Raw genomic sequence first — 14,912 nt, 5'->3', positions numbered from 1 at the left:
GCGCTGGGATTCCCTCAAGCAGCCAACAAGGAAACTCAGTTCAGCTTTGCAGCGCAAACGCAAGTAACAAACAAAGTCTTCTATCTGCTGAAATCAGTGCTGAACTAATTAAGCAGTAAACATAAGCTGAGTCTCTGCTTTTATGAGTTTTCTCAGGTTGAATTTAAAGAACTCGTAGAAAACGAGTATTAGAACTTTGTAACTTCATGCAACCTCCGTTAATCCTCATCCTTTCAACTGTATGTATGTGTGTGTGTGTGTTTTCATTAGTTTAGTTTAATGTAATCTAGAATAGCCAATAAACTGTTGTTTCATTATAAGAATTATTGTCTTGTGTCGTGAATTTTCAAAGTTAAACTCCGATCCAGCTTCCTAGCTCGTAGCTTATAAATTATCACAAGCATGTATTAACCTGTGGCCAGGGATAGTACAAATATTCAAATTGGTAAGATATACTGATGTAAACGTCTCGCTGGACGACCGTTGATAAAGTGTAAACTATCAATTTTGGAATCAGTTCAATCAGGTTGATTTTGAATCTTAAGATTCGATTCCCCCCTCTGAAAACCTGAGCTAAAATAAAATAGTTAATTTTCCCTTATTACATGTCTTTTATGAGAAAACGCTTCCCTGTCAATGACCAAACCTTCAGGTTCTTCGTGTTTTCAATGTTATACACTTGAGGGCGCTATTATGCATTTTCTGAATGAGACCACAATCTCCCGATCAAAAACACAGGCGAGGAAGATGAAGAAACAAGAAAATGATCAAAAACGCTGGCGGTGGCTGGCAACTTTTTTCAAAAAAGCTGGTAGGGAAAGAGTTATATGTACATAGGCATATGTGCATTGTTACACAGAGAAACCTCACAGCTTGAACTATAATGCAGCTTTTCCTACTTTTCATAGAAATATCTGTGAAACATCTATGTATAAAAATTCACACGATTATAAGGCCATACAGAGTGTGTGTTTTTTGTGTACCTGTGGTTGCAGTTCCTACATTTTTTGTAGATTTAGAATTAAGTTAGGTGAATCTTGATTTGGTTGTAAAGATGTTGCTTACGCACCCTTAGTGAATGAAACCCACTAGTTCCTGAATGAATCAGTGTTTGGGAATCGGTTGAGTGAGTGATTCAATGACTCACTCATTTCTTTTGATTCTGAATCTATCAGTGTTTTGAACTAATCAGTTGAGTAAATAACTCAATCATAAAGACACCTACTAGTAGGGGTGCTCTGATCAGGATTTTTGAGGCAATCACAGAAAGCAGTATCTGCCGATACCGATCACCGATACCGATCTTTTTAAAGCCTTCTTTTTATAATTTATAACTATTTGTAGTGATACTTGGGGGGAATTCCCCCTCTTAGGTGACTCTTGTGAGAGGGGAAGCAGCTTTCACACAGGAGTCCGCTACTGATTCGTGGCTGTTTACCTCAAACACAACATTTATCCATTATTTAGATTTCAAATCCAAACATTGCCACTGAAAATGCTTTTTCAGCATTGCAATTTAAATATTTATTACAAGCAATCCTGCGGTTCATAAAAAAAATGGTTTTCTTACCTCCACGAGTGCCATCTATTATTGCCTTGTTTATCTAAAAGTGCTCTTTCCCTTTAAACTTAGCCAAAAAGCCATATGTGTTGACTGTGAAACACAATAGACTTTAATAATAGGCATTTATGGTGTAATTACTACATTTTCGTGTCAATCCATGTTCATATTTACTGCAAACATTGAGCTGTTACTTTAATTCAGCGCTTGCAGCGCAGCAATAGACTCGGTGCGATCTCTGCACTGCTGCAGACGCACCGCTCCTGGAACGCACTCCCGGACCGCAACCGTGTACAGTGAACGCTTTAATCCGTTAACATGAGCGCGGAAAAAATACGCACCATGTGCAAGTGACAATTCCTGTGTCAACTGTGCAGCGTGCAGCTCGCTTATGGACAGACACGATGTGTGGTGATTTGAAGCCATTTGCGTATTTTGAGAGAGAAAGCGAGAGAGAGCATGCTGTTTGAGTACCTCACCTTCATCATTATAATTATTTGACCCACGCTGGACAGAGACTGAGACGGTGCCACTGCATGTCATGCCAAACCTCTCATGGCAGCATCATCAGCTTGAGATCGTTTTTTTGAGATCAGCCTTTTTAGAGACCACCGATCAATCATCCCAACGTGATTATCGGCCGATAGTGATCGGTAGCCGATCAATCGGAGCACCCCTACCTACTAGCGTATCAATGTTACCTGTAGAAGGAGGCACTTGACAATCTCCCACCACTGAAGTAAAAATAACTCTTTTTTAAGCATATTAATGATTGTACACACTCAAATCTTATTTAGAACAGAAATAAGTCAGTCTTAGACATCAAGTGCTATATCATTGGCGAGCTAACACTGTATTTTGTCTTTTAAACCCACTGTTTTTATTTTGAAATCGTCCCTTTTGGGCGTATCTCCGCTGACACTGAAACCCACCCCTCGCTGCAACTCCTCTCCTGCTTACTGACAGTCTAATGAAATTATTGACTAATTCATGGCGTGTCCACTAATTTGTTGCCTGACTGACTTGATAGATGCAACAAAGCGTGGCTATCTACTGCGCAGGTTCGCTAACCCATAACTGTGAGCTAATTTGCGTCGCTCTGTTAGCATGGCTAAGATCAAGGCTGGCGACGCGGCTCTTGTAGTAAATCAGTCTGAAACAGAGAGATAACAGGTGCCGTGGTAACAGAGGCTGAGGACAGTGGAGTCTCATTCCTCTTCTTTAACGTAAGGTTCAGCTAAGCTCAGACGTGCAGATGATGGACTGTGACTTTAATTGATTTTACAGCGCCTTCACAAACAGAAGGTAAACAAGCGCTGTCTGGGAGGCAGAGTGTCAGCACACATAGGGCTGCGACTTTAGATGAGGAATATTTCGGGAAACTGCTGCTTCATAAGACATATATTACATGGATGGAAATGTAGAAATGTTGTTCTCAGCTGGATCTGTATTTGACATTGGATCAAGTGGGGGACTTTATTTAAATCATAAATGTTTTGTATGTTTATCGTATGCTAAATTATTTACATGACATAGGCTAAATAGAACAATTGACTATATTGGTCTCTGGAATATTGATAGTTTCATGCATTAAACCAAATTTTTTATCCTTGCTGCAGGTGAAACCATATTTAATGTATAATTTTTTTTATTAAAAACAGAGCTAATATTGATTTAATGTTGACTTGAGTTATAAACAGTGCTTGTTTGAGTTACTTTCAATACCAACAAAAACAACAATAATTAAAGTTGTTTTTCACTATTTATTATTATTATTATTATTATTATTATTATCAAATCTATAATATTATTTGGGTCAGTAAGATTTTTGTAATGTTTTTAAAATAAGTCCCTTGTGCTTACCAAGGCTGCATTTATTTGCTCAAAAAACACAGTAAAAACAGTAATTTTGTGAAATATTATTACCATTTAAAATAACTGACTTTAATTTTAATATATTGAACTTTTTTCACTGTGATGGCAAAGCTGAATATTGAGGAAATATGCTGATTTTGGTGCTCCCAAAACATTTCTTAATAATATAAATGTTGAAAATGGTAATGCTGCTTCTTAATGTTTTGTTTGAAAACAGTAGTGCTGCTTAATATTTTTGTGGAAATTATGATACATATTTTTTTCAGGATTCAATGATGAATAAAACATTTAAAAGAACAACATTTATTTGAACTGGAAATCTGTTGTAACATTATAAATGCTTTTCTGTCACTTTTGATCATCCTTGCTGAATAAAACTATTAATAAAAAAAAAGATTACTGACCCCAAACCTTTAAACAGTGTATAATATTATTGTTTTAGAAGTGTTAATAATAAGAATATGTGCTGCTCTTGTTGAACAAATTGTTAACAAATCCTATTTAGTTCATCTAATAGACAGTAATTGAACTCCATTAAAGGGCATAATGAAAGGGTTTCCCCAGCACTGTAATTTAGCAGCTCTCTGTCTTTGCTGTGGTGTGTTGGTGTGCTTGTCTTAAGCTCTCTTTGCTGCTGGCTCTCAGCAGGATTAGAGTGAGTGAGCTATCTGCTCTCCTGCACAGCTCCACTCACTCACACTCGCCTCTTTATTCTCTCCATCAACTTCAGCTGAGCTTGATTTCTCCAACAGTGAATTCTCTCTGCTGTCACTCTGTGTGTTGATGAGATGTCAATCTCTGCAGGGGAGAGTTTTTGTTCTGTCAGGCAGAACGCAGCATCATTCTGGTCTGCTTATCTCACGCTAATATAGCCGCCTCTAAATCACAGCTCTCGTCTGCTGACTCTGTGTACAATTACGGAATTATTAACCTGTGTTTTGTTTCCTCTAGTTGAAGGAATAGTTTATCCAAGGAAAATTCTGTCATTATTTACTCACCCTTATGTCATTTCAGGGTTTTTCCCCTCCACAAAATATGATTGTTTCGTAGTGATTATAAAAATAACTAAAACACTGTAAAAATAAGATTGGTGTGTGTGAGGAAAATACCAGAATTCATTATTTATTAATATCTTTAACATTTTAAAAAATGATCATTTCTTATGTCATTGTTACCTAATGCTGTTAATTTTTGCATTACAAAAAGTAATTAATTTATTTATTTAATGAAATTTTCTCAAAACATCTAATAAAAAGTATTTGGAACAGTCTTATATTACTATCATTGACATAATTGTATAGTTTTTGTTAATATTTTGAATTAGAATTTACTTTTATATTCTATATTCATTTAATTTGTAGTTAAAGTTTTAGTAATTATGTTGTGTTTTGTCATTTTTAGATAAAAGGTTTCATAGTTAAATCTTATTCTTGTTCTTTTAATGTTCTTCTTTTTTTTTAAATATGGCTATATAATTTATTATGTTTTAGTTTTACTTTATTTAATTTTAGTTATTTTAGTTATTTAGTTGATTTTGTTATTTTATTTTAAATAAAAATGGCAAATTTTGCTTAACTAGTTTAAATTTTTATTTTATTTTATTAATATTTTATTATTGCAATAATTTTACTATGAAAATAATATTTAATATTTATTTTAATAATGAAATGAAATTATTTTTAATGGTTTTATTTAACGATAAAACCCCTGATTTGGAATGCTTGTATTATGAATAAAATGATCAAATTTAAATTACTTAAATTTTAATTTCATGCAACTTTTAGACATTTCACAGATATATAATGAGAATATTTAAAATCCATAAAATCTTTCTCCATGCTAAGTTTATAATTACCATCTTTTCACGACCTCCTCAGGAATGAATCAGCATCTGCACCTCACCTTAAGAAATATATTTGCAGATAAGTATGATTATCTTTTCAAATCAGCATGCTCTTCAGCGGTCTTACTCCAGTGAACAGCCAAACATGCTAATTTGAAAGAATCCATCAGGTCAGCGTGGCTCTCGGCTGCACGTTTGATTTCACACTGGGCAATTGGGAAAGTGAATTAAAGTGTGTGTTCTAATTGCCCGTCGATGCCCAGAGGAGCCAATATATTCATGCTAGCAGACGCGCATGCATACACTCGGTTCAAGAGTTCTCAATAAATCTGGGTACTCCAATTGTTTGATTTCCATTACGCCAATGGTTCAGATTGCTATTTGAATGTATGAATCACAGCTGTCTCTGCAGGGCAGCTCTGAGTCGTCATGCATGCTCAACAAGCTCTGTCTCAATCCACTGCCAGTGCTGCAGCGGTGTGGCTGTTTCCAATTTAGCCTAACAATACTGAACACCTGAGAGAAGAACGAGGAAGAATACAAGTTTGAGATCTATCTAAAAGTAGATCGATCTATCTATCTATCTATCTATCTATCTATCTATCTATCTATCTATCTATCTATCTATCTATCTATCTATCTATCTATCTATCTATCTGTCTGGCATTGTAGAGTGTCTTGACAAACCGTAATTACAGCTGTATGATTTTTCCTAATGAAACTTGAATTCTACTTTCTTACATCGAATTCCAGTTGCAGTTCTGGGGCTGATGATCTTTAGTAGTACATGATTGTACGTGATGAGAGCATTATAGAGGTGAGATCTATCATAAAGAACAAAAGAAAACTGTTAGAGAAGACAGATTGTGTGTCACTCTGTGCGCCATCTGCATCTGCTGGACTTAATTAGTGTGCAGTGAATATACACCGCAGCTGTGAGAGATGGACAGAGAGAGAGAGAGAGAGATGTGAAAATATAATGAAAATAATTACTGAAATATCATATAATTAAGGAAAGTGAGGTGTTAATGAGATGAGCAGTTTATCGAGGGAGTATGAAATGTTTTGAGTGGAAGATGAATTAGAAAAGAATGGTGGATTGGATGGCGAGCTGGTCTAGCGCTCTATTATAGCCCTAACGTTTGGGCCATTGCTGCCAAGGACTGAACTAATTACCCAAAACCAGCATGATATCTCAGGAGTAACGGATTAATTAACAGGGCCGCTGTTCCCATAGTTGGAAGATATTATTTTCCTCTATCCCAGACCATGGAGAGGTCTAGTCCCAAACCACACTCCTGCTCTCTGTCAGACAGTACAGAAGAGGAAGGATTTTGTTTCTGTTTCTTACTCTTTGTCTGTATCTGGTGTAGCTAAGCGTTGAAGTATGATTTAGTAACACCTAGTATAATTAAAAGAGTCTTTATCATCATAATGTTTCAGTTATATTCATCGTGTTGGAGCTTGTAGAAAAATGTTCTCCCAAAATCCCATAGTTGTGGGCAGTATGAGTGATATTTTATATCACAGTCGGAGTAATATAAATACACACACAGTCATTCCTTTTTATTTTGTAAATGCATGTTATAAATCTTATTCTGTACAATTCATCATTCATGTATGTATTTCATTATATTATTTTTTCATATGAATTGTTTGATCTTATAATGTTCAGTTATAATGCCATAACCTTCTCTATGCCTTTCGTGGCATATGCCGACTTACATTATATAACCAGGGTTGTGTGTGTTATTCAGAATTAAATTAAGAATGCCTTTAAATTACAATTTAGATTATGAGCAAAAGTGTGCATGATTGTGCTACAAATTGGAGTGCAATGAAGTAGAATTACATGGAAATTAATAATGTTTCATGCAACAAATTCTCTAAAAAGGCAAAGTCAGAAAAGCAAACCCTTTGAAGGTTAACAAGCCTTACAGACTGATATATAGATCTACAATAATTGTATTAGAATTCTGCCCTCTGCAAATTTGTAAAATTTTTACATACCGTTTAGCCTTAATTTCTAGGATAGGAATGATCAGATGAATTCTTTGAAATCCTTAGCTGACGATAGGGACATTCCCCCTGGAGCGGAGGTTAAGCGCCCTGCTCTAGGGCAGAATGGTGATTAGGGAACTCAACGACCCTCCGCTTCACTGACGCCTCTGAGGATATTGACCTACAACCTTTGAGTTTGGGCTCAGATATTTAACCACTTTACAGTCATGACCGTCCAATTATTAAAATATCTAAATGCTAAAAAGTCAAAGTGTAATGAGGGTACAGACTCTTTGGTTTAATGTGGCAGTGTTCATTGCAAACAGAAACATATTTCGACCCTATTGCCACAAAATTCAGCTTCCTTTTATTATTCTTTTCATCAGGTAACACCAACAGCATGTTTGCTCTCGACTACATCAGCGGATCCCTGACAGTGAGTGGACAGCTGGACCGGGAAAATCCCCTGTACTCATCCGGATTTACAATCACAGTAAAGGTGAGACTCAAATCTAGATGTAGTTCTCATGAGAATTAAAATAGATTTTTATTCTCAATAAGAATAAAAAGTGTTTTTGAGCTTTAAAAAACGGTTTCTCAAAAGGATTTGTTCAGTTTCAACAATTTAGCTGTTCTATAACAGAAGATTATTTGTAAAAGAGTTTTTGAAAAAAGTAAAAATAAAGTAACACTAAGAATAGAGTAATTCCCCTTCAGGAACTCAAGCTGCGTCGAAACGCTATGGGAACGCCTTCAGCGTGACCACGCTCTGAATCACGTGTGTAATCAGTCCAGTGGATGGGCGAGACGTCAGGGGTGGGGTGACGTAGAGACCAGGGAGCTTAAAAGCACGTGCGATGGATAAAGCGGCAGCTTCTGTCATTCAGCGAAGCGCTCTGTGTGTGTCAGTTCTATTTATTGTTGTCTGTCCCAGTAAAAGCATAAGCCATGTCTAAGGCGAAAGACAAGCATAAGGGTGAGAGCAGACAGCATTTTAGACCATGTGTTCCTCTCTGCCCGCACTACGTTATGGGTGGGGATACACACAGTTTATGTGTTGTTTGTCCACTGCAAACGCTCCGCTCCCGCCGAAAACGCTTCTAGGAGTGTGTCCGTGCTTGTGATCTTGCGGTTCCATATGAGGCACGGCAGCGATTGAGATCATGGGGATCGCACATGGATCTAGCGGACGGGTAGGAGACGGGCTGACCCTTCCTCCACCTGCACTCCCTAGATCTAGCGCTCTCTCTCTCGGGGTTCGGAAGCCCGCACTGTGGTCGCTTCCCCCTTTGAGTGAGAGCTCGCTGCTGCAGCTATCTTTCTCAGAGGAGACTGATATTGTTTGCATATGAGCAGACTGCTTTTGGATCTCTCATTCTCCCTGCCCTCGCTAAAATAAGGGGTGGGGATGCACGCGATTTATGTGTAGTCTGTTTTGGAGCAGAGCACACACAGTCAGCTCTTGAGGGGGCTGGCTGTGTTCATTCTGTAAATGTCCCTTAAAAATAAAAAAGGAAACATTACATTTGAATGGGAGCAGCCCCAGCCGTGGTCCAGCTCCTCATTTGGGGAGTGTCGCTTTTCGTACGCCCCCAGAATATCAGGAGTCAGAGTGGCGCTCCCAGGCCGATGGCTTCTAAACAGAAGGCGGATCTGTAGACCGTCATTCTAGCCGGATAGTCTTCGACTAAAACGTCCTGACGCCTATGGCCCAGGATTTCTGAGGGAGGGCCCCTCTGGGGAAGAGCGGTGTACACCTCATCATACAGTGCCCATCACTCCTTAGTGCCCTCAGGAGACCAGTCTGTCAACCCTGCCACCCCCAGTGCTTCAGGGCACAGTGGTCTCCACGAGCGCATCTCTCAGCATATGCCCGGAAATGTGGAGTTCTGGGAGGCTCGCTACCTCCAAGGAGTTCTCCAGAGCAGCTAGATTGGCCGTCTCATGCCGGTCCTCTGCTTCAGGGCACCGAGCTAGCTGCTCTAAGTACTCCGGAGGCCAGTCTCGAGAGACTGGTTCCCTTAGTAGGTCACCTTGCGGTATGGGAGCCCCTGCCAAATGTATCTCATTGGGTCCTGCCCCGAGCAGGCTCTGGTTGTGTTAGACTAAGTCTTCCAAGGAGATGACAGGTCTAAGGACCGTCATTTTCAATTATTTTCAAAAAAAAAAAAAAAAGTCCTGATGGCTATGGCTCAGGACTTCTGAGGGCAGGCCGGTGTACACCTCATCATACGGTGCCCGTCTCTCCTCAGTGCCCTCAGGAACTGATGGCAGCTGCATTCAACGTGATACCTTTTGGCCTGTTATACATGAGACCCCTAGAGTGGTGGCTCAGGACCAAGGGGTTTTCCCCAAGGGGCAACCCACTTTGCATGATCAAGATCACGCGGCGATGCTTACATGCCTTAGACATGTGAAAGAAACCTTGGTTCCTGTCACAAGGCCCCGTGTTGAGGGCTCCATGTCGTCGCGTAACGCAAACGACGTACGCCTCCCTCATGGGCTGGGGAGGGTCTGTGGGAAGGTCCCAATCTCATGTGGCACATCAACTGCCTGGAGATTCTGGCCGTGTTTCGAGCATTGAAGCAATTTCTCCCAGACCTGAGAGGCCATCATGTGCTTGTTCGCACAGACAACACATCGGTGGACTCTTAGATCAACCGCCAGGGGGGTCTGCGCTCGCACTCCCTTTACAGGCTGGCACGCCAGATCCTTCTGTGGTCCCAGGGGAAACGGAGGGTCTGTGGGAAGGTCCCAATCTCATGTGGCACATCAACTGCCTGGAGATTCTGGCCGTGTTTCGAGCATTGAAGCAATTTCTCCCAGACCTGAGAGGCCATCATGTGCTTGTTCGCACAGACAACACATCGGTGGACTCTTAGATCAACCGCCAGGGGGGGTCTGCGCTCGCACTCCCTTTACAGGCTGGCACGCCAGATCCTTCTGTGGTCCCAGGGGAAACTGCTCTCCGTGAGGGCAGTGTACATCCCTGGGCACCTCAATCAGGGAGCAGACATCCTGTCGAGGTAGGGGATGAGGCCGGGGAACGGAAGCTCCACACCGAGGTGGTGGAGCAGATTTTGAAGATGTTCGGTCGAGCCCAGGTAGACTTGTTTGCTTCTCGAGCCTCACAATGTCCCCTGTGTTTCTCCCTCATGCATTCAGCGCCCCTGGGGCTGGATGCTATGGTACAGACATGGCCGAGGCTTCGTCTGTACGCCAGATTGCTCTGCTCCCGGGAGTTCTGGAGAGAGTTCGCCAGGACAGGGTTAGTCTCTTATTAGTAGCCCCATACTGGCCAGGCCGGCCATGGTTTGCGGACCTGGTAGCCCTACTCGGAGACTCTCCATGGGAGATTCCCGTTCGGCAGGATCTCCTCTCTCAGGCGGGAGGCACCATTTTTCACCCCCGCCCAGAGTTGTGGAAACTGTGGGTGTGGCCCCTGAGGGGGCACAACTCGTAACTTCCGGTCTCTCAACTAAGGTTGTTGATACCATACTCCACTCCAGAGCTCCATCCACGAGGAAACTGTACTCCTTGAAATGGGTTGTTCACTTCATGGTGCGTAAATCGTCAGCTGCTCCCAGTTAACTGCCCGGTTGGTTCAGTTCTGGAGTTCCTGCAGAAACGATTCTTCACAGGTTTGACCCCCTCCACCTTTAGAGTGTTTGTGGTGGCCATAGCTGCTTTCCACTTCCCTTTGGGTGGTAATTCACTGGGGGCGAAACCCGTTAGGTACATGTTTCTTTCATTGTGCTTGAGGCCAGGAGAAGTATGGTACTGCTCCAGACTTTCAGGTGCTTCTGTGGAACGTCTCTAGTTTACGTATGTAACCCTGGTTCCCCCGAGGGAACGAGACGCTGCGTCGCATTGCCATCCCTGTGAGCGACTTGCTTCAACTATCAGAAGCTAACGCTGCTTGTTACGGATGCACTTTTAAGCTCTCTGGTCTCTACGTCACCCCGCTCCGTGACGTTTCGCCATTCCATTGGACCGATTTCACATGTGATTCAGAGCGTGGGCACACAGAGGTTTTCCCAAAGCGTTTTCACACAGTGACTCATTCCCTCAGGGAACCAAGGTTACATACGTAACCTAGAGATGTTAAATGCGTAACCTAGAGACGTTATTCTTTATTATATCATTTGGACAATTTTTTTTGGTTGCTTCCTCAATTGTACCGAAAGAGCTGTTCATAGATTTGTTGAGAAACTGGAATCGTTTTGTGGAATTGGAATCAGAATAGTGAAGTTCCTTGAGCTCTTAAAACCTTTTATCATAAGTCTTTCAACCCTGCGTGAGATTCAAATCCACTAATGCATTATTCAAATCTATTCTGTAAAGTGTCAAGGTCAAGATTGATTTTAAATGAGGAATGAAATCACATATAAGCAGATTTGTTCTGTTTCCAGAAATTCTTGTGTAGTAGCTCTGGTTAGTCTCTCGTCCCCTGCTCTGAACTCATTGGGATCTCTGCCAAATGCTGTATTGATTCTACAGTAAATGTTTGCGGAGTGTGACTGTAATTTATAGAGCCATTTACCCACATTGAGCATATCAGGATCGGTGTGTGAAAAGGTCTCACTGACCCTGGAGCTTTCAATACATTTTTAACTCTTTTGCATAGCTATTACAAAATAAACGTTCAAAACACTTCTAATTACACTCAACTGGACTGGATTTTCCAGGCTTACTGTGCATGTAAAATGATTATTTGGAGTACAAGAAAATACTATTATACGCATTATACTTCAAATTTTGATATTTACTTAACCACTGATTCTTTCACAGGTCACAAATAAATTAAAATTAATATTTTTGTGACATAGATCATATCAACTCTTTTTAAACACAGTCAGATGCTCTTGTTTCCGTTGAAGCTCAAGATGTACTCTTTTATGACAAAAATATATTCATCTATTATGCCTTGTGTGTGTGTGTGTGTGTGTGTGTGTGTGTGTGTGTGTGATGTCATCGTTATCTCTGTGCCCCGCTGACAGTTCCAGGGCCAAAAACTGGAGGAGTGTGTGTGTTTTAATGTCCCTCTAGACCTCTGCAAGGGAAACTCTTTGTTCCTGTCTCTCCATCTGTGAGAGCTCAGTTTAAGCGAGGCCTTTAGGCTCCTGAAATAGTCACACACACACACACACACCTTTGCCTCCTCTTCGGGCTGCATGGCAATGGAGAGGAGAAAAAGAACAAAAGAGGAGAAACAGAGCAGTTTAGAGCAACTTTTATAATAATTGTATAACTTTTATAATTCCAGTAAAACACCACAAGTATGATACTGAAAATCTGAAATGACTGTTATTAATATGGTACATACTACCATTCAAATGTTTGGGGTTTGGGTTATCATAGTTTCCACAAACAAATATTAAGCAGCACAACTGTTTTCAACATTGATATTAAGAAGAAATATTTCTTTAGCAGCAAATCAGCATATTAGAAGGATTTCTGAAGGATCATGTGACACTGAATATTCAAATAGAAAAGCAATTCTAATAATATTTCACAATATTACTGATTTTTTCGTATTTTTCACAAAATAAATGCATGGTAAGCATATCTTTTTTCCAAATTATTAAAAAAAATCTTATCAATCCCAATTTTTGGAATAGTATTGTATGTATACGGTGACAAGAAAAAGTGTGTGAACCCATTAGAATTGGTTGTTTTTTTATTGATCAGAAAATGCTTGTGTGTTGTTAGCTTAAGCACATTATGTTTGTTGATACTTGCAAGACTTGACAATTTATGACCAATTAATGCAGAAAACCAACCAATTCCAAAGGTTTCACATACTTTTTCTCGACACTAATTATAATGTGCAGTAACAGGTGTGTGTCTGTATGAAAATACTGTTTACCAACAAACGTTTGGTCGTGACATGTCTGGGATCTTCAGACACCCCAGAAAAGAGCTGTTTTTGGTTAGCACTTTATTCAAATTGAGCTGAAAATGACCAGAAACTGCTCTGTGTGGCATTCTAAAAGTTTTCAAAAGATTGGTGGTGATTTGGGTCTCTGTAGATTTCTGTCATTATCTCTCTGGGTCGGGATTTGACACACACTTGTCATCATTATCGCCTCTGCTCTGATAAGAACCCATTGAACTGCTGCCGGTGTCTGTAGATTTGCACAAGTTGCCTATGCTTTATTTTAACTTCCAAAGCACAACCGCAATAACAAATAAATGACCATATAACATTATCAGTTATGTAACAGTACCCAGTCTCACCAGCACATGAAAGTACATACAATTTTTTTTTTATGTACTTTTTGTATGCTATTTTGATATTTTGTGCAATCAAAACTTCATATAATCTTCTGATAATTCTACATCAAAATCAAAATTTTACAAGGAATTCAAAGTGATTAGAAATCAGAGCCAGACTGTTCTGTTTTATAAGGAAGTTTTGGTGACTGTTACGTTTAAATGTTCACTTATTATTGTTGCCTCTTTTTCTGCCTGTAATATTATTCCCGTCCGGACAGTTTCATAAATGTGTTTTGGATTCTTCTGCTCTATTTGCAGTCATAAACTGCATAGCTGTAGTCCTCTAAATTGAAATCAATGATTGCCACGAAAAGTGAAACTGAAAACAAAGCAAACGCAAGAAAAACCTCCCAAAATATTCATAAGTTATAGATTTTCATTATCTATTTCTCTCTCCCGAGCCTCTGGTCCTACAGTATATATGTATTTTTTCTTTTACCATTTTATTTTCTTACTCTCTCTCTCCGTCTCCCTCTCTCTTATTGGTGGCATTATTGATTTTGAGTGAAAAGTAATAAAACTAATTTCTCAACTTCACAGCGCTTGGATAGGCCAGAGTACATTGGGCTGGAGGTCAGTGCATTTATATATGGAGGGATAGAGAAGAGATGTGCAAGGGGGTGTTATACGACACAATTCGTGATTAACCTGGACCCGCAGCGTCGCCGCACCTCCATCCTCCATTCACCCCGCATCCCTCCGTCACAAAACACCATTATTCCTTTTGATTTCTCTGTGAACCCTGCTCCATTGCTCAAAAAGAGGAGGAGAGAGAACGAGAGGGAGGGAAGAAAGAAAGTGATTGTGAGCAATTATTTCCTGTCGATAAGACTTGTTCAACTTAAATCTTATTGGCTGTGTCTGTCTTCCCGCGCTGGCCCCTGTGTGCCCCCACTTACGGCAGACCTGTGGGATTTCTCCCAGAATCCTCCCCTCTGATTTAATAAAGAGGCAGAGCTGAACAAATCGAGGAGATTGAAGACTAAACGTTAATGCTGCTTACTGACAGATTCCCTCTATTATCACATCCGTTTCCTCTCTGGTTTCGTATCTCGTACTGTCTCTCTCTGTCACTCGTATCTCTCCTTTCTTTATTTTGCTTCTCCTTTCCTTTTCTAAAGCTCCTTTAAATATTTTCCTCACATTAGAGAGATGGATGATGGTGTTGTCTGTCTGCATTTTTTTTTGCATGTACACTATAAAAAACAATTTTTCGAAGCAAAACAAATATGTTTTACAAGAAAATAATTTCAGTTTATCTACTTCAAATGTTCATGTTTAATTCAATGCGTTTTATATTTGTTCATTTACTAGCAATTTCTTAGTGAATTTATTCTTAGTGTATGACATTTT

At 39.9% G+C, this 14,912-nt stretch overlaps 1 protein-coding gene across 1 annotated transcript in view; it reads left to right on the top strand.

The window, feature by feature from the left end:
* cdh23 (cadherin-related 23) overlaps positions 1-14,912 on the top strand; it is a 293,565-nt gene that overhangs the window by 164,545 nt on the left and 114,108 nt on the right. Inside the window, exon 10 of the mRNA XM_016230112.1 lies at positions 7,667-7,779. Coding sequence (XP_016085598.1) covers positions 7,667-7,779 — 113 coding nt within the window. The remainder of the gene's footprint in view (positions 1-7,666; positions 7,780-14,912) is intronic.

Source organism: Sinocyclocheilus grahami, unplaced genomic scaffold, assembly GCF_001515645.1.
Source record: "Sinocyclocheilus grahami isolate Dianchi unplaced genomic scaffold, SAMN03320097.WGS_v1.1 scaffold363.1, whole genome shotgun sequence".
NCBI classification, from domain to species: Eukaryota; Metazoa; Chordata; class Actinopteri; order Cypriniformes; family Cyprinidae; genus Sinocyclocheilus; species Sinocyclocheilus grahami.
Note: the sequence above shows the minus strand (reverse complement) of the source record. Positions and strands in the feature narration are given on the sequence as shown.